Raw genomic sequence first — 21,098 nt, 5'->3', positions numbered from 1 at the left:
GTAGCGAAGCTACATGCAACCTTCACGACCATCACGAAGGTTTAGGTCCACGATTGCAGCCGATTTGCTTCTTCTTCGCTGCCGCAATGACCTTTACTCCATAATTGCTGCTGTAAGTGTGAGCTTCTTTTTTTCTTTTTGAAGTGTGGTAATAATTGGACATCACCTTGGAGGGGCGTACGTTATGATGTGTCTTTCTCATTCTGAGCAAGTGTTGCCACGATTATGGCAGATGCTGGAGTTCTTTTGGCTTATCTTGGCCTATCTCCCTTAGTGGGTATGCTTGGCTTAACAAACGTGCACAGGGGATGCTGGGCGGTCGTCGTGAGGCATGCACACACAAGCGCTAGGTATTTTCTTGGTTTTGTTAACTACTGGGCGGCCGCCGCGAGGGCCGTGCTCACATGCACACGCTCGGCAATTTCTTGGTATTTTTAACTGCAGACACGAGAAATTACGATTTGCTAAACAGCTTTGCTGTTAAAAATTGAGTTGGCACCTGTCGACGACGGTATAAGATCACATTTGTCTTGGATGGGTTGATGTGAAGCATGTTTGCTGAACACCATGCTGAGACGGTGTTAATGTCATGTTGCCACTTGCCACCCCTAGCTATAGTCTGAAAGATCTTAATGTCATTAGCAGAGAGGAGCATTTCAGAGTGTTGCATGCGCTCAGCCAAGTCATTGATAAAAATCAAGAACAACAGGGGGGGGCCAGGTTGCTTCCCTGAGGCACACCAGAAGTTGACTGAAATTCACCAAAGAAACAACTAATGACAGCACTCACATTATGAAGAGATTTTCTTTTATAAAAAATTTATGTGAACTATAGTGTAGCTGCTGCATCTACTGTTATGATAATCGCCATGCAGACACTGTGTATCAGGATCCTGTGAGTATCGTGGACTTGGAAAAAAACAGTAATGGTTTTGTGTACCTATCATCAAAAATATTTTGAGGGAAAATTCTAGAGTGAGAAAATTAGGTTGATTTTTATTTTGGGGGGGATGCAGGTGAGATAGGCATAGATAGCCCTGTTTAAAATTGAACAAGCAGTTACAGATTCATTTTGTAGTCTCTTGAGAACCTGGCAATCGAGGAAATATGGCAGGCTTTTGAGGCACACAACAGCAGAAGTGCGCCTGGTGTGGGCAGCACAAGTTCAACATTCAATAGTCTCATCAATCATTTAGTTGTGAACTGCAAAGAAGGCACTTTTCATTGGGGATGGGGGCAGGGAGATGCCAGGAGCTGTTGCTACCTGTTTGGCTGAGCTTGTGAGACACCTGGCCATACCATATGCCTGGCAAGAGTTTTACAGCAAGAGGGCTTTTACGGCACGTCGTCACCACTGTTTGTCTTCGAAAAACGAAAAATGCATTGTTGCAAAGCCAACTTTATAACGAAAGCTGACCCAAAGAAAAGCTGGCTATTGCCACTGATGCAGATGATGATGTACCCTGTCGACACATGTGTAAACTGCAAATATCGGTCCGCCGCGTGACCTTGTGTAATTTCAACTTTTGTTCAACTTCAACTTTATTTTCTAAGATGGAATTACATTTTGATATGCAACAGAGTTCATACCAAGGTTATACCAAGGCCATTACAAGGATGCTGCAAGGTCACTGGCTACTTCTGTGGCAGGCGAAGAGGAGCTAATGCCAATCTTTAACAGCAAATAGGCTTTGATATCACCAGGAGTAACGTAGCAGGAAGTGAGAGCATCGTGTCTAGTGGCGCAACTACCCTTAACCTAGGGGCAGTGCAGTCAAGCAGCAGTGGGTGTAGAAAAAGAGATTGTAGGGATTGCGCCGGCATCTTCCCGGGGGGGGGGGGGGGGGGTGGATGTAGGAAAAGAAGTTGAAGTAATAATGAGAAAAAAGTAGCAGCTATTCGTAACGGTGGTCTCCTGTCTCGCTTCTCTTCGCCTAACCGGTTACTGCCACTCCGTGAAGCTGCTACTACTTCTTTGTCTTTATTACTTCAACTTCTTTTTCTACTGTGGGTGGAGAATTAGGGGCTGTTGTCGACAAAGCAAAGCGGAAACGAGCGAACAAGGCACGCGACCGCCGCGGAGAAAGCACAGGTGGCACAGTGCGGTGATACCATATGAAAGAATAATGAGGTGTTCTACCATATCAAAGTGATGATTAAAAGTAATTTCTAAATGCTGTCATCACTGTGAAAGAGGGCCAACGGGCATGTTGAACCAATGTTACATGAGCACTTAACAAACGAGTGTTGGTTTACAGCTGTCGCGGAACTTGTGCTGTTCTTGCAAATGTTTGTTACCGTATTTTCCGGTCTATAAGTCGCACCTTTGTATAAGTCGCACCTCCCTCAAAATGACAGTTTTTCGGGGAAAAAACGTATATAAGTCGCACCGGTGTATAAGATGCACCGGTATATAAGACGCACTTGTTAATTAGGTAAACTCATAGTGAATCAGATCGTTTGAAAGTGCGGCAAAAGTACATGGTTGCAGCGGCCACCGCCTATCAACGCATCCCCCTGTAAGGAGGTCTAGACACAGGCATATAACATCAAAAGTCTAGACAGAACTAACTTCCCAAAAATGGTTTATTGATACACACAGATGGCATGTACTTACGGGTGGCGTTCAGGGAAAACCATCGAAGTCTTTTTCCTCAGACTCGCTAACAAATAATTCAGTATCTTCAGTGGGAGTTCCACCGGCGCATCACTGTCGGCCTCAGACTCTCTGATGTCTTCTTCGCCAGCATCGTTACCACTTGCGGACCTGATTACTCTGGCCTTTATCAACCCGGCTACAACTGTTTTTGTAGAAATGGAGTCCCAAGAGTCGGAGACCCATTTGACCACCTCTCCAAACATCGCGCGTCTCTTGCGTGCTGTCATAAATCAGCGCAATAAAGGTGTCATGGCAGACGGAAGTGATGCGACCGGAAGCGGCCCGAAAATCGAAACTTATCCGCAAGCTGTCATTTTAAAAATTGGCAGCACGTTTACCTCCTTCAGAGTAACTCTCTGTAATATAATTCATAAACTTGTGGGCTTACGTACGGGATAGCAGAGGACCCCGGCTAGCTTTGCTAGAGAACGCTACGCGCCGTACACTAGCCCTGCGGAATCCGAAGACTCACGCACGGGTTCGAGTACTCACATGCGGTAGACAGGCTCCGGCAATCCAAAGTGAGGCTTTATTGCCTGGCAGATACAGTGCATACACCAGACAACACGACTATCGCTCGCGGGGAGACAGTGGCTCCTGTCGCTCGCTCTAGCCGCTGGGCTCAGACCTCGATATCCGTCATCACGGCCGCGGGAGCAGGGGAGGCATCCCAAGGCGACCGATCAGGGCGGAATCTCTCGGCAGAGTCCCCGCGGACCATTCGCGCGTCCCGCAGGTCGGCTCGGGGGGAGAGGAGGTCTCCCACGGCGCTCGAGGAGAGGGCGGCGAGGGAGAAGGCGACGACCGGTCCTCCTTCCCCCTCGCTCTCCGCACACGTTCGCGGCAAGCCGGTTCGGCGCGTCGCGCGGGGTCATGAAGAGGACACGACCTACGTGACGCGCCGGCTACCCAAAATGGCGGCACCCAGCTCGCGGAAACATGTGCAGGCGAGGCGTAAGGAAACAAGGGTCCCCACAACCCCCCCCTCCTCAAGACCGAGCCAGCACCGCTTGGACAACCGCTGCCGAGAAAAAGCACAACACATCCCCAAAATTAATAACACTCGCCCCCGGTCAACAAGGGTCCGCAAAGTCCGCCACAGTTCGAAGCAGCGCCACACCACACGCACAGTCCACGACACACCTTCAGTCCAGCGCGTCCTTGTAGTCACCGGAGGTAGGGCAGTCCAGGAACAGCAGGTTGGGGCAGCAGATATAAGCCACAGGCTGAGGCCACAGGCGTAAGCAGCAGGCAGGCCGACATCTCCACAGACAGGAGGGGCCTCGTTGAGCCAGTGGTTCGTTCGTTAGGACCACAGTGACGGCCGCCGAACCGGCCGCCTTGGTGGTGAGGGCCCCAGAGGAGCAGGTCGGCCAGGGGGCGTGGCCCCGATGGAATGTGCAGGCCGGGCCTGCCTGTGACGAACCCAGAAGGGCAGCTCTCCAAGCACTCTGGTGCTGCCAGTTGGGAAGCGCCCGAGGCAGGTGCCTCGGGGAGGCGCCAGGAGCGCCGGCTCAGGAGGCTACATCTCGTCGCAAAACCGCGTCAAGCGGGTGGCGGCCTGAGGACGGGGCCTGGGCTGCCAGCGATGCCAGAACCAGGGACTGCAGCAACCGGCCGCGCGTGGTGTGGCTGCGGGTGACGGGACCAGACCGGGGGCAAACGCCAGGGGGGGATGCGCTGCGGAAAGAAGTCGGGAGTAACAGCAAACAACGCCCAACTTCCTTGCTCGGGCCAGGCTAGGGCCAAAAAGGGAACCCTAACGCTGGTGCAGCGGTTCAATAACCCGGAGTTTCGTGCGCCCAGAGCACAAGGAGGCCACTGGTATTGCACTACAGTGTAGACCGCTTATAACGTATGTCGCGGGAGCCGCAAAAATCCGCACTATAAGCGGTACCGCACTATAACCAAAACACGCGCGAATTCAACCACATCGCCACCTATTTCTCAAGTCAACCTATATTTATCATCACTGAAATGCACAGCACTTAAAAACGAAGGCACGGTCTATATTTTGTGTTATTTTTAACATCAGCCGCTGCTGCAGGGCAAAAGCGCAGTCTCACAAACGGCGAGCGCGGCTTTAACTTCCGTTGTGTTTGTTTTGAGACCATGGCTGCGTTTTTAGCGTCTATGAACAGATGCCGCAAGACGTGATAAGACCGCCAGCGGGATTTTTTTTTTTTTACCCCACCTTGTGTTCACGATGCCGAAGGCGGCTGCTTATCAGGGCAACGGAAATCTTCGGCTTCGCGCGGCTCGAATGTTCGGAAAGGGAAAGAGCGGTGGCTTATCAGCAACAACGTTCTAAAGCGTGAACCGCGTGGTAGATTTGGTATCGCGAAAACGTGCAGTGCACGCCAGCGCGGATACAACTGGCGTGGTGTGGGCGGCGCGGTAAGAGGCGGCAACATGGTGTCGGCACTGGCCGTGAAGCGGTGCAGGCAGTTCCAGTAAGTTCCAGCGACCGTTTCTAACCGCTCGCTAAAATGCCGCACGGGGCGCAAGCGAAGATGCTCATGCAAGAAAGGAGGTAATAATGTGGGCAAAAAGTGGAATATAAACTGCCATCCACGCTGCTTGTGAAAGCGCCCATCAAAAAATACCGCGGTGGTAAGCCTAAACATCTCTGGCGCGGCTAGCCGGCTCGGAGCGCTTCGAATCTCCCGCCATTAGGTGCGCGTCTCCCCATTGGTGCAAGTCGTCAGGCTCCTCCCACTGCCACGCGAAGAAGCCACCGCGAGCGCGGAATCGTCGACACGAGCACGAAAAAAAAAAAAAAAAAAAAAAAAAAAACCTCATGCGCAACGCTGATGTGGACGATTCGTGCGCGAAAACGGGCCATGCGGTTCACGATTAATAAAATCAACTTGCCGCGCGCGGATGGGGAGACTGTCGCTATCTTCCGAGATGCATCAAGCAAGGTCAGTTGTGGTTATCAGGTGCGCACGAACTAAAGGGTGCCTATTTTTTTTCTTTGGGTGTCTACGTTAGAGGAGGGCAAGGGGTGCACGCTGCGTTAGATGGCCGATTTCATCCTTTCTTTTTTCTTTTGCTACCCTAAAACGATGCCTCAGCTGTGCCGGTCGATCAGCAGACCCGCCGAAAAACCGCACTATAAACGGTATTGAGCTTCGGCCAACCGCATCTTAAGCGGTATGCTTATGCATTGAGTTCTATGGGAGGCAAACCGGTGGTCGCAAAAACCCGCGTTATATCCGGTCCCGCACTACAAGCGGTTACGTTATAAATGGTCTGCACTGTACATCCAAGGTTATCGTCGCGAGGAGAGAAACCAGAGGTTTCGCTTCGTGGTTGCGATGAGAGGAGGGCAACGTAACCGGGTGAGGGTGCTAGATAGGCCACACCCTCCTCCGTGCCCGCTCCCCCAACGCCGCGTTCTCGCTTCGGCAGGCATATGGAGGAAAAGGGGTCCTCCGCCGCGCCGCACGAGACGCAAGGGAAAACCACCCACGCTCCCTCTCGCTGGGAAGGCGCCAGAGGCAGAGCGCTCTGCTTACCTTCGGGGGGCTGCGGGGTTGATTATGCGCGCTTGCGCAACCGGTAGCGATGGGTGATCGGCCGTTGGGCCGCCACCCCGCGCTTCGGCTGCTTTCGCAGACTGGGAGCTGCCTCCTCATCATCCCAATCGTCGCTGCGCGCAACGAAAGGTTTCAGATCTGCGACGTTGACTGGACCGCCAACTGGTTTCCCTTTCGGATCTACCAGCTGATACACGAGCGGGGTGAGCGCATCCCCGACTCGGTACGGGCCCGACCACTTGGCCGCCAGGGAAGCAGAGATGCCCTTGATTGCGTCGCTCAAGACGTGGTTGCGTCTGAGGACCAGGTCACCCGCTTTGTAGCGGACCTCCCTGTGTGCCTTGTCGTACTGGGCCTTCTGTCCAGCGCGCGCTTTGCCTAGGTTTCTGCGGGCTAACGAAATCGCCTGCTCCATCCTAGAGCGCAGTTGCGCCGCGTACTCACTCGGGGCCGAGGAAGCGGCGGCCGCCCCCCCACCAGCCCGCAGAACGGTTTCCAGTGGGTTGGGCAGCTCTCTCCCGAAAGTGAGAAATGCGGGCGTGAACCCAGTCGAGCGGTTAACGGTTGTACGCAAAGCGAAGCTCAGCTCGGGGAGATATGCATCCCAGTCCCGGTGCTGTTCGGCAAACGCCGCTAGCATGTGCTTCACGTTCCGATTCAACCGCTCGGTGGGGTTGGCTTGTGGGTGATACGTCGTCGTCTTTCGGTGCTTAATGCCCAGGGCCGCACAGGCTTCGACGAACACCTTAGCCGTGAAGTAGGACGCGTTGTCAGTTATCAACTCAACGGGGTAGCCAAACCGAGTGAATACTTCCGACAACTTGTCCCATATTGCGCGTGCCGTTAGTTTACGCAGGGGAAACAACTCGCCCCATTTCGTAAAGTGGTCTGTGACGGCTAAGAGATACATATGACCTCTGCTGGACCTAGGAAAGGGGCCCATCACGTCACAGGCCGCGATCTGCCAGGGTTGCTGGCTGTTGATCGACTGCATGAGGCCTGGGGCTTTGCCACCCCTGGGCTTCACGCTTTGGCACACGCGGCATGAGCGGGCAAAGTGGAGAGCGTCCCGTTTCATGCCTGGCCAGGTCACGGAGTTGCACAACTTAAAATAAGTCTTAGGGCCGCACGCGTGACCGGCCACCCGCGAGTCATGGAAATAGCTCAGAGTCGCTCTTCGCAGACTGCGCGGGATAACCACCTTGAAGGGGTCAGAGGCCTCCTCCGATGGTATGTATCGCAGCAAGAGTCCGTCCGCATCAAGCAGATACGTATCCAACGCACCAGCAGCAGTACCAGCTGCATTGTGCTCGGCGCCGACAGCAATACCAGCTGTTACCGGACGCCCGGTGGCCGCGCCACCTTTCTCCATCTCAGAGCACGGCTCTTCCCTGAGCCCGTCAATGATTGACTGACAAAATGGATCGTTCTGCTGAGCTTCGAGGAGCTCTTCTCTGCTGAACGCAATACCGGATGAGTAGACAGGGGCTACCAGGTATGCGGAATCGCCCGGGTTTTGCTGCAAAACGGCAGCCGTCCCTTCGGGGCTGGTTTCGTTTGAGCGGTCGGCGCAAAAAGCTCCGTGCTCGCACGCGTGCGTTGCTTCGGAAGTATGTGGAACAGAAACGGGGGCTCGTGACAGAGCGTCCGCCACCACGTTCGTGCTTCCCTTCCGGTAGCGCACAGTGAAGTTGTAGCGCTGCAGCGTCAGAGCCCAGCGCGCCAGGCGGCCAGACGGCTCGCCGAGGCGCTTTAGCCAGGTTAGCGCCATATGGTCCGTCTCCACCACGAACGCAACGCCGTCGACGTACAAGTCGAACTTGCGCAGAGCGAAAACTATCGCGAGACACTCCCTTTCCGTCACGGAGTAGTTTCGCTCTGCGGGTGTCAACGACCGGCTGACAAAGGCGACCGGCCGAAGAACACCTTCATGCTCCTGCAGCAGCACCGCGCCCAAACCGAGATCGCTCGCATCTGACTGAATCACGAACTCTTTGTTCAGGTCGGGCAGCCGCAGCTCGGCTGTGTCAACGAGAGCTTTAATGAGGGTGCGAACGGCCTCCTCCTGCTCCTGACCCCAGCTCCAGCGAGCATTTTTCCTCAACAGTGCGGTCAGAGGCGCCTGCAGAGCCGCGCAATTGGGGATAAACTGCCGGTAGTAGTTTACCATTCCCAAAAAGCGTCTCAACGCCTTAATGTCTGTCGGCGAGGGATACTCGAGCAAAGCTCGGACCTTTTCCTCGCACGGCAAGACGCGACCACTGTCGATGGTGAAGCCCAGCAAAGAGACGCGAGTCTCCGCAATCTGAGCTTTCTTTGGGTTGAGGGTGATACCCGCATCCTGCAACCTAGTGAGAACATCTTCCAGATGTCGGATGTGTTCCTCAAAGGTGCGAGAATACACGACAATGTCGTCGAGGTACGCCATGGCATGTCGCCACTTTGCCTCTCCGAGAACACGATCGATCAACCTCTGAAAGGTAGCTGCAGCTCCAGAACAACCGAAAGGCATTCGAGTGAACTCAAACAGCCCGCGGTGGCAGGTGAACGCAGTTTTGGCTACGTCACCCGCACTCATCTGTACCTGCAGGTACCCGCGACTAGCGTCTAGGATGGTAAAGTATCGAGAACCACCTAGGCTAGCCACGATAGAGTCAATACTCGGCATGGGATAGGCGTCCTTCCGAGTAAGCTCATTCAGCCGGCGATAGTCAACACAAAGACGGAAGGTGCCATCTTTCTTTTCGACTAGCACGACTGGGAACCCCCATGGACTGTCGGAGCGCTGGATTGCACCAGTCTCGAGCAACTCATCCACTGCGAGGTCGATTGCTCTCCTTTTGGCCTCACTGACCGGCCGAGGATTGCATTTCCAGGGCAGTGCATCACCAGTATCAATCCGATGCTGTACTAAGTTCGTACAACCCGGTTTCTCGGTGAACATGGCGCTGAACCGATTCAACAACGCCAATATGCACGCCTGCTCACGTTCCGACAGATCGGCCGACAGGGGCGGCAAACTGTGGTTCGTGCCGCCAGAAGCAGTAGCGATCATTGGGTTCATAATCGCTTTCTCCGCTCCAGCGTTCGAGCGCTTCGCCTCCGCTTCGCCGGGCAGCGCGGGGCTGCCGGACGGCGCGGGACGCGGGCGGCCTAACATCCCTTTCGGGTGAAGGCCGCGCGCGCGCCGCTCGGGAGGCGCGCGGGGCGCCGCAAGGTGCGGTGAGCGCCCGCGCGCGTTCCCGGAAGCTCGAGGCGCTCGGGGGGCTGCCGTCGCGGCGGCGGCTGCGCGGTTGGGAGACATGGCTTCCCTGCCCGCTCGCGCGGCTTCAGGAGCGCAAAGCGTCTCCGACAGCGTTGCGTTGTTGCCGCGCGCGCGCGAGGTATTCGGAGCGGGGGGCGCTTCCGATACATCGGCAAGTTTTGCAAACGGGAGCAGGGCTGCATGAACGCCATGCCTATACCCGCCGTTGGCAATGTCAATCACAATGCCTGTACGAGCCAGAAAATCACGGCCGAGAATTACAGGCACTGTGAGGCCCGGGAGATGTACGAATCTGTGGCGTCGCACTCGTTTCTCCCATCGGACCACCAACCTCGCCGAGCCGCCTGAGTTGGCTTTCCCGCTCGCTAGGTGGAAAGTGATGTCGCAAGCTCGCAATCGAATAGCTCTCCGATGCAAATGAGCGAGGACATCGTCGCCGAACAGCGTAGCAGACGCTCCGCTGTCCAGCAACGCCGCAAACTTTCGACCAGCGATCGTAAGGGCGATGAAAGGCGCTAGTGCGTTGGGGCTTTTCACCCTGCACGCCATCGGGATTAGGGGCTCAGGCTCACCACCTAATGTAGCCATAGCCGTCGGCGACGAAGTGCTCACCGACGGCGGCTGGCGTTTCCCGAATTGCGCTGCCTTTCCGGCGCCGGGCAGGGAGCGGTGCACGCGCGGGCATAGTGGCCCGTTGCGCGGCACTTGTAGCAGACGATGCCGCGATGCGACTGCGCAGCCGGAGGCCGCTGTCCGCGCAACGCTGGCTGGTTCCCTTGGCTTGCCACACGGGCGTAGCGGTTGGGTTCCGAGTGCGCTACTGCTCCCTGACTGTCGCGCTGCGCGTTCGGTCCCCTCGAGCTTTCCACACGGGCGTAGCTGTTGGGTTCCTCATGCGCGTTTTGTCCCCGGCCGTAGCCGTGCTGCGGCATGCCTTGCTGGGCGTCAGAACGCGCCCGCATGGCGTACGAGTACGGGTCGAGCGCGCGCTCCGACACATCGCGCGGCTCTATTTCCGTGCTCTCCGCGTACGCTGCTGTTGCCGCGGCGCGCGGCATGGGCGGTGGGGACGCACCCTGCCATGCGCACCTTGGCTCCAGCGTGGCGTGGGCTGGGGGAGGCGGCCGATAGCTGCGAGCAGCTAGAATATCGGCTTGGATGCGTTTTGCTTCGCTGGCCAGTTCATTGAGGTTGGCAAACTGACTGCCTCGAAGGTACGCTGCAAAAGTTGGGTGGGCTTGTCTCGTCACCCTCTCAACCTTTTCCGCCTCCGACGCCATGGGCTTTGCAAGCAAAAACAACTCCTGCATTGCCCTGACGTATTCGAGCAGAGACTCATCTCGGTGTTGAGTTCGCATCTCTAGCTCGTTCAACATGCGGCGCTCGTAATCTGGGGGCAGGAATTCGCTGCGAAAGAGCGCATCAAATTCGCCCATCGTACGAGCGTCGCGTCCCACCAGCCGGTACCACCGTGCAGCCTGGGCGGTCAGCGATATAGGCAGAACACGTCCTATAATCACGCTGTCGTCCATACCCGACGCCTCCTGATAGCAGTGCAGCGCCTCGAGGTACTCCGTAGCACTCATGCGGTCAGAGTAACCGCCGTACTCGGGTATTCTGAGGCTACCGAGCGAGCTGTTAGGCCTGACGCTCGGTTGTGCGCGCACCGCGTTGATCAGGGCTTGTGCGAGATCGACTGCTGCCGAAGGCAGGGGTGGTTCCTCGCGAGACAACGCTGGCGTAAGGCAGGCGACGTGCGCCCTAGCCGTAACCGCTTGCGAGGTCTGCGTGGTAGGGTACGTTCGTGGCGCAAACGCGTCGGCGAACGATGCGACCGCCGCACCGCTAGAGCCGTGAGGATCGTACACGGCGGGGTCGGGTGCGCTAGAGCTGCGGCGCAGCTCCTCCTTTGCAAACATATCCGCTGGCCTGCTACGACCAAGGCCCGGAGGGCATGATCTCGTTGCAGCCCGTGGTGACGGCAGGTGGTCGCAAGAAGCGTTCCGCCCGCCGACACCGTGCGGCACGCCGGCAGGAGTGGGATGATAGCTCCCGTGGCTCTCCCGCGCGGCGCTTTGGTTGCATGCTAGGATAGCGCTGCCTGGGCCCCAGAGGGGCCTGGGCGTAGTGGTGGCGGCCGACAGGCGCGGGACTGGGTAATCATCCCTCGCGCTGTCGGAGTGCCTCACGCCGGCAGAAGTGGGATGGCTCCCGTAACTCTCCTGCGCGGCGCGTCGGTTATCGGGGAGATCGGCGCCGCCTCGACAAAGCTCTGGCGTAAGCGCGGTGGCGGGCAGCAGCGGGTCGACAGTGGCGTCCCGCAAGCCGTTACCACAAGCAATCTCGTCCGACAACCAGGCCTCAACTTCGGAATCAAGCAACGAGAAGCGGGGGTGCCGCCCTGTCATCGCAAAAAACCTTGGTTGGGCGCCAATGTGGGCTAACGTACGGGATAGCAGAGGACCCCGGCTAGCTTTGCTAGAGAACGCTACGCGCCGTACACTAGCCCTGCGGAATCCGAAGACTCACGCACGGGTTCGAGTACTCACATGCGGTAGACAGGCTCCGGCAATCCAAAGTGAGGCTTTATTGCCTGGCAGATACAGTGCATACACCAGACAACACGACTATCGCTCGCGGGGAGACAGTGGCTCCTGTCGCTCGCTCTAGCCGCTGGGCTCAGACCTCGATATCCGTCATCACGGCCGCGGGAGCAGGGGAGGCATCCCAAGGCGACCGATCAGGGCGGAATCTCTCGGCAGAGTCCCCGCGGACCATTCGCGCGTCCCGCAGGTCGGCTCGGGGGGAGAGGAGGTCTCCCACGGCGCTCGAGGAGAGGGCGGCGAGGGAGAAGGCGACGACCGGTCCTCCTTCCCCCTCGCTCTCCGCACACGTTCGCGGCAAGCCGGTTCGGCGCGTCGCGCGGGGTCATGAAGAGGACACGACCTACGTGACGCGCCGGCTACCCAAAATGGCGGCACCCAGCTCGCGGAAACATGTGCAGGCGAGGCGTAAGGAAACAAGGGTCCCCACAAACTGCATTTTGTTTTTGCAACCCAGTTTGATGTTACTTTGAATTTATTCTGAACTGTAGTTACTGCGCATTGCGTAAAGTGGTGCGCGGTTGTCGCAGGCCATTATCATTGTTTTTGACTAGAAATAGCTGCAAATTCTTTGGTGTAATGTCCCGAAGCGACATATGGGCTATGAGAAACGCCGTACCGGTGGGCTTGGGATTGATTTACACCATAGAGCTGTGTCTCAACAAGCGCTAGCCACGCGCGGCCGCCGCAAACCGGATTTATTCCATACATAAGTCGCACGGGTGGATAAAACGCACCAACGAAAATTTACACCAAAAAATACGGTAGTTATTTTTTTCTTAATTACAGGTATCAACCAACTAGCCCAGCAGCATGTTTGACAAGCTTTGTGTTTGTTGTGGAGGCTGTCTATGACAAGCCTTGTACGCAGGGTAACTTGCAAGGGGTGAGAGAAAATGGCTTATTTTGAAAAATTGTTCTTGAGTTTTAAATGGCCAAAGCACTTGCACATTTAGGAATTATCTAATTAGAACTAGGTATATCAACTCATCTTTTTTTTCTTTTTTATGAAATATTTGTAATCTGTTGGCCAATTTTAGATTTATACTGAGCGATGAAGATGCGTGCCAAATTTCAGAAAGATAGCTTAATACAGTTAAACCTCGTTATAACGAAATTGAAGGGGCGCCGCGATTTGCTCGTTATAGCCAATATTTCGTTATAGCCGTAGCCGACATTTACTGCAAATATTATGCATTGTAGTTACCTAAAACAAAAAGCGGGCGAAATAGCATCTTGCTGCATGGCGATAGTCAGTAAAATAAACACATTCTGGGGGTAAAAAGGAAAAGTCACGAACCTACTTTATTGCAGTTCAAAACTCGTATTTCAAACAGACTTGGCTACGAAGTTCGTAATTAATTGGACATTGATGCACCTTCCTGATGCGAGCGATGGCTTCCATCTTCGCCGCCCTCGTGCGCGCCGAAGTAGCGACACAGCACGTCCGCCGCATCTAGTCCCTCCGACGCCGTCCTTAGCGCTTCTTTTCAAGCCATGTGCAACAGCGCTGACGATGTAATCTCGGTTGCTCACGATGGTGGACAGCGTACTCGTCCACACGTCAGTCTCTTGCCACCTTACCACGGAGTGCACCTTACCTTCCTTCGCGGCCGATGCGACGGCTTTTATCATAGCCGTCTTCTGTTCAAAAGTGATAGTCTTTCGCTTCCCGCCTGTCGCACTCGCGCTGTTGGAATCACGCCGGCAGTACGATAAAAGATAAGGCTGAAGACTGCCAAAACCCACGCACACACAACTACGCAGCGACGTCGGCGATACGAACACGGGAGGAGGGGTGGGGGAGGAAGGCGACGCAACCGCGCGCGCCGTGTGCATTGGGGTTTTTCTCGGGCTCACCGCGGATAGTACGCGGATTCCCTGAAGCCATAGGGATACGTGGGAAAATCGAACGTCGGACTGCTTCTCGGGGAGCCCGCGGTGAGTCCGACACTGTAAATCGAAGGGCCCCATTGTCTGCATGGCATACGCAGGGAGAGGGAAGGGGGGTGGGGGCTTCGCGGGCGCAGCGTCCGCATGGCGCGCCAGCCAGCTTCGCGCGCGTGGCGGGAGTTTTGAACTGCTAATACAGTTGCCGCGTCACGCACTGTCTCAAATCCGCGTTGCGCACTGTTGTAAAATTAGCTCAAAATTTGATTTCTCAGCGAAATTTGTTCGTTATATCCCGTAACAGGCAAATTTTACCTCGTTAAAACGAGGTTTTAAATACGTTGGTTTCTATGGGGACTTTCAAGGGGAATTACGATTTGCTCGTTATATCCATTATTTCGTTATAGCCCGTCTCGTTATAACGAGGTTTAACTGTAATTAAAAAAAAAGTTGCACATCCTCATTATCTCTTAATTTAAATGAAATTTCCAAGGTTGCTTTATTTCGATGTCATTATCTTCCCCGCACCATCTCCCCCCCAAAATAAAAGGTCTCAGTTTTCTCACACACTCTAATTTTGCAAGTTTTTATGGGCACTAAGATTGCTTCTGCAATTGTGGTATTATGTGAAAAGACTGCATGGGGGGGGATGTGCCATTCAGTGTAGCCAGAAGGGGGCACAAGATTCGTGGCAAGGCCAGTTCTCATTTTCTGCGATTCGCAATTTTCAAATATTAGAAAAACAGAGTGTTCTGTGGAATTGAATCGAACGGCAGAGGCTGTTTTGGGTGTTTCACAGGTAAAATGCCGTCTTGGTGATGCATGTGGTGAGCGAGTAGAATGACAGGAAGGAGATAGCCAGCGCCTTGCCACTGTGCTGCCATTGCTGTACTATGTCCTTGTTAGGGTTTATTCACACACTACCACTGCTCACTTCCTCGACCACTCCACGACTCCCCGCCGAGTCCCAAGCTCCCCCGCACGCACACACACCGCACCGCGCCCAGAGGGCGCCACCTACTCCACCATCCCTCATGGATGGATGTCCTCACAGCCTGCACCCCCCCCCCCCCCCCCCCCCCCCCAAACTGTGAAGCAGCCGCTGACCACGGGGGGTGGTACATGAGTAGCTGGTCCACGTGAGCAGTGCCACAGGCTCTGCCTGTGCTTGGGTGGACCAGCTTGAACGTGTTCGCGCCGAGACGCTGGTGGATCCGAAACGGTCCTGTACGCCTCGGCGCGAGCTTGGACGAGACTCCCCTGGCAGCATCGCTGAGGATGTGGACGTCGCGCAGCACGAGGTCGCCTTCTTTCAAGGTAGTGGCCCGGCGCCGTTGGTTGTAATAGCGTTGCTGGGTGTCCCAGGCGCGTTGTTGATGCTGTTGTGCAGCAGCCAAAACCTGTGCCAAGTGGTTCTGGAGTTCTGCGGCGAAGGTATGAGGGGCTGATGCGGCCGGCTCGACATCATGCTTCTCTTCCGCTGGCTGCCACAGGGTCTTCAGCTCCCTCCCATAGCACAGGAGAGCCGGTGTGTAGCCAGTGGCCGCGCTCACAGCAGTGCGCATGGCAAAGGCAATTTCAGGGATGTGGAGGTCCCAGCTCTTGTGATCCTTGCAGTACGCACGTAGCGACTGCTTAATCGTGCCATTGTGCCGCTCTACCATTTGCCCCGCTGGCCTGTACGGGACAGTGTGGCGTTCTGCAATGCCCCACTGCCTAAGCAAGCTCTTCCACAGTCTGCTGACGAAGGGCTTCCCATTGTCACTGGAAATAGCTGTGGGCACTCCATGCCTGCAAAAGACCTCGTGCATTCTGCTGGCTATCTGCTGGGTGGTTGCTGCTCTCAGTGGGAACAGCTCAACAAACTTCGTGAACTTGTCAATGATGACGAGCAGGGACTTGTTCCTGCGTGGACTGGTAGGCAGTGGACCAATCAGATCCACACTTAGCTCTTCCATTGGTGCTGCTGGCCACTGGCTGGCCATAAATCCCTGTGGCTTCTGGCGGATTGCCTTTGTCCTCTGGCAGACCTGACAAGAGCGAACATACTTGGACACATCACCACGCATGCCCAGCCACACATACTTGTCAGAGATGCGTCGCAGTGTCTTGAAGAAGCCAGCGTGGGCACTTGTTGGATGGTCATGGCCCATTTGCAAGACCAAGGGGCGAAAGTGAGCAGGCAACCAGGCAACTGTACGGTCGCCACGGCTCTGCACTAGAAGTCCTGACGACTCAATGCGGGACGTGGATGCCAGATCCCCCACACGGCGGCTTTCGGCATTATCTTCCTGCAGGCATTCACCTTGGACAGTCCTTGCTATGTCCCGCAAAAGGGGGTCCTTTTGCTGTTCCTGTGCCAGTTTCTCAGTCCAGTCAGGTCTTCAATGGCAGTCACCAGGCAGTTGTCGGCAAACTTGACTGAGCCTTCATCCGAGTGCAACTGAAGTGGGAACAGGGTCTCGGGCAGACCCTCAGCAACATCATTAGGGCTTGCTTCAACTGGTGCCCGGCTTAAAGCATCGGCTGGTATGTTAGCCTTTCCACGGCGGTGTTTGATTTTGCACTGGAACCCCTGAAGGCGCAGCACCCAGCGTCGCACCCGTGGAGATGCCTGCTCAGTGGAAAACATCCAGGCCAGTGATGAGTGGTCACAGTGGATTTCAAATGCTGTGGATTCCAAGTAGGGCCGGAATTTGTCCACAGCCCATACAACTGCCAAACATTCCCACTCTTGCACTGTGTAGTTAAACTCGGCATCTGACAACCCTCTGCAGATAAATGAAACTGGCCTGAGAATGCCATCCTGCTGCTGCAGTAGCACTGCTGCTATGCCAGCACTGCTGGCATCTGTCTCAACAACAAATGGGGCATTTAGGTCGGGCAAACAGAGGACTGCACCCGTTGCCAATGCTGTTCGGAGAGTTGTGAATGAATGCTGTTCACTGCTGGTCCACTGCCACTTTTGTTTCCTTTTCAGCAAGTTGGTCAATGGTTTGGCGAGGACCGAGAATTGTGGAATAAAGTTCCTGTAGTAGCCAGTGAGGCCCAGGAATGCCTGTAGCTGCTTGACGTTAGAAGGTTGTGGGTAGTCAGCGACTGCGCGTACCTTTTCCGGGTCTGGTCGGCACTCGCCAGGGGAGATGACGTGCCCCAAAAACGTGAGGGACTGTCTGCAGAGTTGCACCTTGTCGGGGTTGATTGTGAGCCCTGCCTGCTTGATACGCTCCAGCACCTCACGGACATGCACCAAATGGTCCTCCAGCGTTGCAGAGTACACCAGCACATCGTCGAGGAAGGCCATGGCGCACTGGTGGTTGATGCCGTCGAGCACTCTGTCCATCAGGGCCTGGAATGTGGCAGGCCCTCCTGCCACACCAAACGGCATCCTTGTGAACTCGAAGGTACCCCTGTGGCATATGAACGCAGTCTTCTCGATGTCTTGTTCCTTAGTGGGACCTGGAAGAACCCTTGGGAGAGGTCGAAACTTGTGAACCATCTGGCGTTACCCAGCTGGGCCAACAACCAATCGCTGCGTGGCATCGGGTACACTGGGACCTTGGTTCGGGAGTTCATCCCGGACAAGCCCCCACTCAGTGCTGCCACTCCTGCGCCAAATGCGCCAATTTGCGCCAAATGAGGTATTCTGCGCCATCCTGATAAAAAAAACACGATTTTGCAAGCAAGTGCGCCAAAAGTGCGCCAAAATTTGTGTCGAGCAAATCGCCTGCAGCCTGTTACAAGCACTACTTCACAGTGGTCTCTAGACATGTGTAACTAATTCGACTTGATAACTTGAACTCCCTAGCACCCTTCATCGTGTTTGCCGCGGTGAGTTTGGTTGGCGCCGTCACTGTACCGCCGGTACAGTGTTTTCGTCTAGCAACTGCAGTGCTGGCGTACCGCGGTTCAAAACTTTCCTTTCTTGCTGCAGTTTCCAATGGTTCCTGCTATGAACAATAGGTAGTTTTAGGTGGCGTTTATTGTCGGCTCTCTCCGCCCCGAGAGCCAGCGGGAGCGCCGTTTCGCGGCATGCATGACGCGCTCGGCTGCAAGCTCCCGCTTCGATTGTTGGGCTCGCGGAGTGGACCATCGCAATAAAGCGGGCCATGAAAAATGGCCAGTCTCTCTAAAGCATGAGCCTCATGGAGCGTTTTCTGCTTGCGAAAACGCACCGCGCACGCCACAGGCGCGCTGCCGCTGCCGCGTAACCACCCGCACGCTGCGAGCAGCGCGGCAACATGGCGGCGGCTTCGGCCGCGAAGTGGTGTGGGGAGCTCGAGCGACCACTTTTAAGCGCTCTCTAAAATACCGCTCAATGCACACACGAATTTGCTTGTGTGGTAAATGAGCTTATAATGTGGGCGAAATCGTCACTATAAAACACCATCCGCGTCGCCAGTGAAAGCGTCCATGCAATACCTGCCAGGGTGGTGAGCCTAAACCCCCTCGGACGGAGCCAATCGGCCGTGACCGGGCTGTCTCGAGCGCTTCAAAACTGCCGCCATGAGGCGCGCGCCTCCCCATTGGCGCAAGTCACCAGGCTCCTCCCACTGCCCCGCGCAACGCGCGTCATTTTCTGAGCGAGGCAGAAGCTGCCGCGTGCGTGGAATCGTCGACGCGGGCGTGAAAAAATCGCACACGCAACGCCGACGCGCATGAATCGCATGCAAAAATGCTCCATGCGCATTTCTCATGTGCATTTCCAGCTTGCCTTTTTGCCTTTTATTCGCACCAGAAAGGAGCAAAATACCTTGCAAATTATGTTTTGTGGCATATTTTGCTATTGCGTGGATACTTAGGGGATTTAATTGCATCAAACTTCTGGCGACTTCTAGCAACTGTTTCGAAATAAGTGGGAAAAAAATCCCATTACCCCAGGGATGCCAGGCTGGGGCTGTAAATAGCCAAATATGGCTACTTTTTTGTGGTTGGTGGAATTTTTTATTGGCTATTTGGCTATTCTGGGGCTATTGGGTGAGCTGACTGTGAAAGCTATTTTTAATGCATGTTCGAGCCTGCCAACTATGGAGCGTTTTCAGTGACTCCTTGAAAAAGTCTTCCCTAGTAAGGACAAGAAGGCCATTATTCTTCAGCTATGCCGTCCATTTTTGATCGCACGTGTGAAAAGCATTTTGAAGCCCATTCCATGGCGACCTCTACATCAATTACTGGACGATACTGGTCAATGTTTAGTGTTGAGAGTTGCTTTGGACATATCTAGCAGTTGATGCTTAGTTGCTCCAAGGTGCTCCAAAACTGGCATTTAGGTGCTCCAAATTGCTCCAAAATTAATAATTTTCTGATACAAAAATTGCTCCAAATCACCGTTCATCAGTGGCACCACTGCCCACTTGTTAGGGTTTATTCACACCCTACCACCGCTCACTTCCTCGACCACTCCACGACTCCCCGCCGAGTCCCAAGTTCCCCCGCGCGCACACACACCGCACCGCGCCCAGAGGGCGCCACCTACTCCACCATCCCTCATGGATGGATGTCCTCACATCCTCGGAAAGCACACGCTTGGTAACAGCATAACATAGCCACTCTGGACAGCTGTGTGATTTCATTTGAGCTACGTTCGGAGTTAGTACTACTCTTGAGCGCACTCCTCCGGGATGTGAATGAACATATAAAAGGGCAGTTGTCAGTTAAGACACTCAAGCTTGTTCTGCTGACCTTCTACATTGGAGGCCAATAGATTGAATGGGGTAGGACAAACTCAGGGGGAGCTGTTGCGCCATAGCGCGTTTCTGTGTCACGAGCGGTTGCGCCTGGGCGCGCGTGTGACGGCTGGGGGCGTGTGGTGCAGCCGCCGGGGCTGCATCTCGTGCCTGGGGGACCCCGGCCGGTGTGCCTGGTGCCGGGAGACGCAGAGCTGCTTCCTCTTCTCCACCTACACCACCTCCTTCATGTATGGCGGATGCCGCGAGTGGGTCGACGAGGACCATGGCAGCCCCAAGTGAGCACTGCATGTGGAAGGAGGGGGGGGGGGGGGGGTAGGGGTGTTATTTTGCTCTCTTCTTTCTTTAACAGTTGTTGTGCCCACTATTAGGAACTGCACAAAAAAAAAAAAAAAATCCCGGGCCATCTTCACTAACGTGAAACCTGGGGAGGGACGAAGCATGCAGTGTATAAGTGTATTCCTAGTGCCTTGGTGTTTTTGCCAACTGTTGGGGGGCAGAGGTATACTGGGAAATTCTCTTGTCTTTGAAGCACGAAGCTCTCTAGCACGAGGCGTAAACGAGTGTGGCAGTGTTTTCTTAGTATGCGTTACGTTCTAGCACGAGGCATAAACGAGTTTCCCGGTGTTTTAGTACCGTGACTACCTGAGACGATGATTATGACGACGACAACAGGAGACGCCAACAGCCCCAGACCCTAAAAATGAACTTTGTCCTTAAATGGATCAGGGATATAGACTGTGCATTGCTTGGCTGCAGCGTTGTTGTGTAAGGCTGGAAATATTATGTTGAAGGACACTTACTGTATCATCAGTATTTGTATTCAGGTAATAATTGCAACAGCAAGAAAATAGCGATCTTTTGTTATAAGTTTCACAGAATACTTATTCAATAGAGTTGTTATTTGAACAAAACATAATACAAAATGTTCAAAGTAACGGGCATTCATCACAGAGCTGTATATTCACTAGTAAGTCGCTGACACTGGCTATAATTTCAGTAACTGTGGGACATAAAATATCCCGAGCAACCAGTTGTAATAGTTTGTCAAACCCAGTAGCGTGCCCCTTCCACAGTTGCAGTTTTTCCATTGAAGGCTGCACAAGTCAACGTACCGGAACAATTGCAATGGTAATTGCTTTCATATTGAAAGTGGGCCAACGCATGTCAACTGGCAGCAGCGTTCCGCTCATAAGCAAGAAGCCTCAGGTTCAATCTTTGGCAATGGCACCAGCACTTCTGGCAGAGTTGTTCATTGAAGCGACACAATGTGCCCACCAAAACGGGGGCTAGGTGGTCGTAAAGTAATCCAGAGTTCCCTCCTATGGTGTGCCGCCTGTCGACCCCAGCTGTCGGCTCTGCCCGTTAGACCCGAAATTTGAAGGTGGGCCCATGTGCCTTTTTCCGTCGTCCTAGGAGTGAGGCAATAAAAGCAGCTCAATTCCGTTTCACC

At 54.6% G+C, this 21,098-nt stretch overlaps 1 protein-coding gene across 1 annotated transcript in view; it reads left to right on the top strand.

Annotated features, from left to right (window-relative positions):
• Positions 1-21,098, top strand: part of Megf8 (multiple EGF like domains 8) — a 286,005-nt gene that overhangs the window by 113,138 nt on the left and 151,769 nt on the right. Inside the window, exon 13 of the mRNA XM_077673228.1 lies at positions 19,774-19,923. Within this exon, the coding sequence (XP_077529354.1) occupies positions 19,774-19,923 (150 nt within the window). The remainder of the gene's footprint in view (positions 1-19,773; positions 19,924-21,098) is intronic.

This window comes from Haemaphysalis longicornis, unplaced genomic scaffold (genome assembly GCF_048455015.1).
Source record: "Haemaphysalis longicornis isolate Haplotype H1 unplaced genomic scaffold, Haemaphysalis longicornis Haplotype H1 scaffold_1, whole genome shotgun sequence".
Classification (NCBI taxonomy): domain Eukaryota; kingdom Metazoa; phylum Arthropoda; class Arachnida; order Ixodida; family Ixodidae; genus Haemaphysalis; species Haemaphysalis longicornis.
Note: the sequence above shows the minus strand (reverse complement) of the source record. Positions and strands in the feature narration are given on the sequence as shown.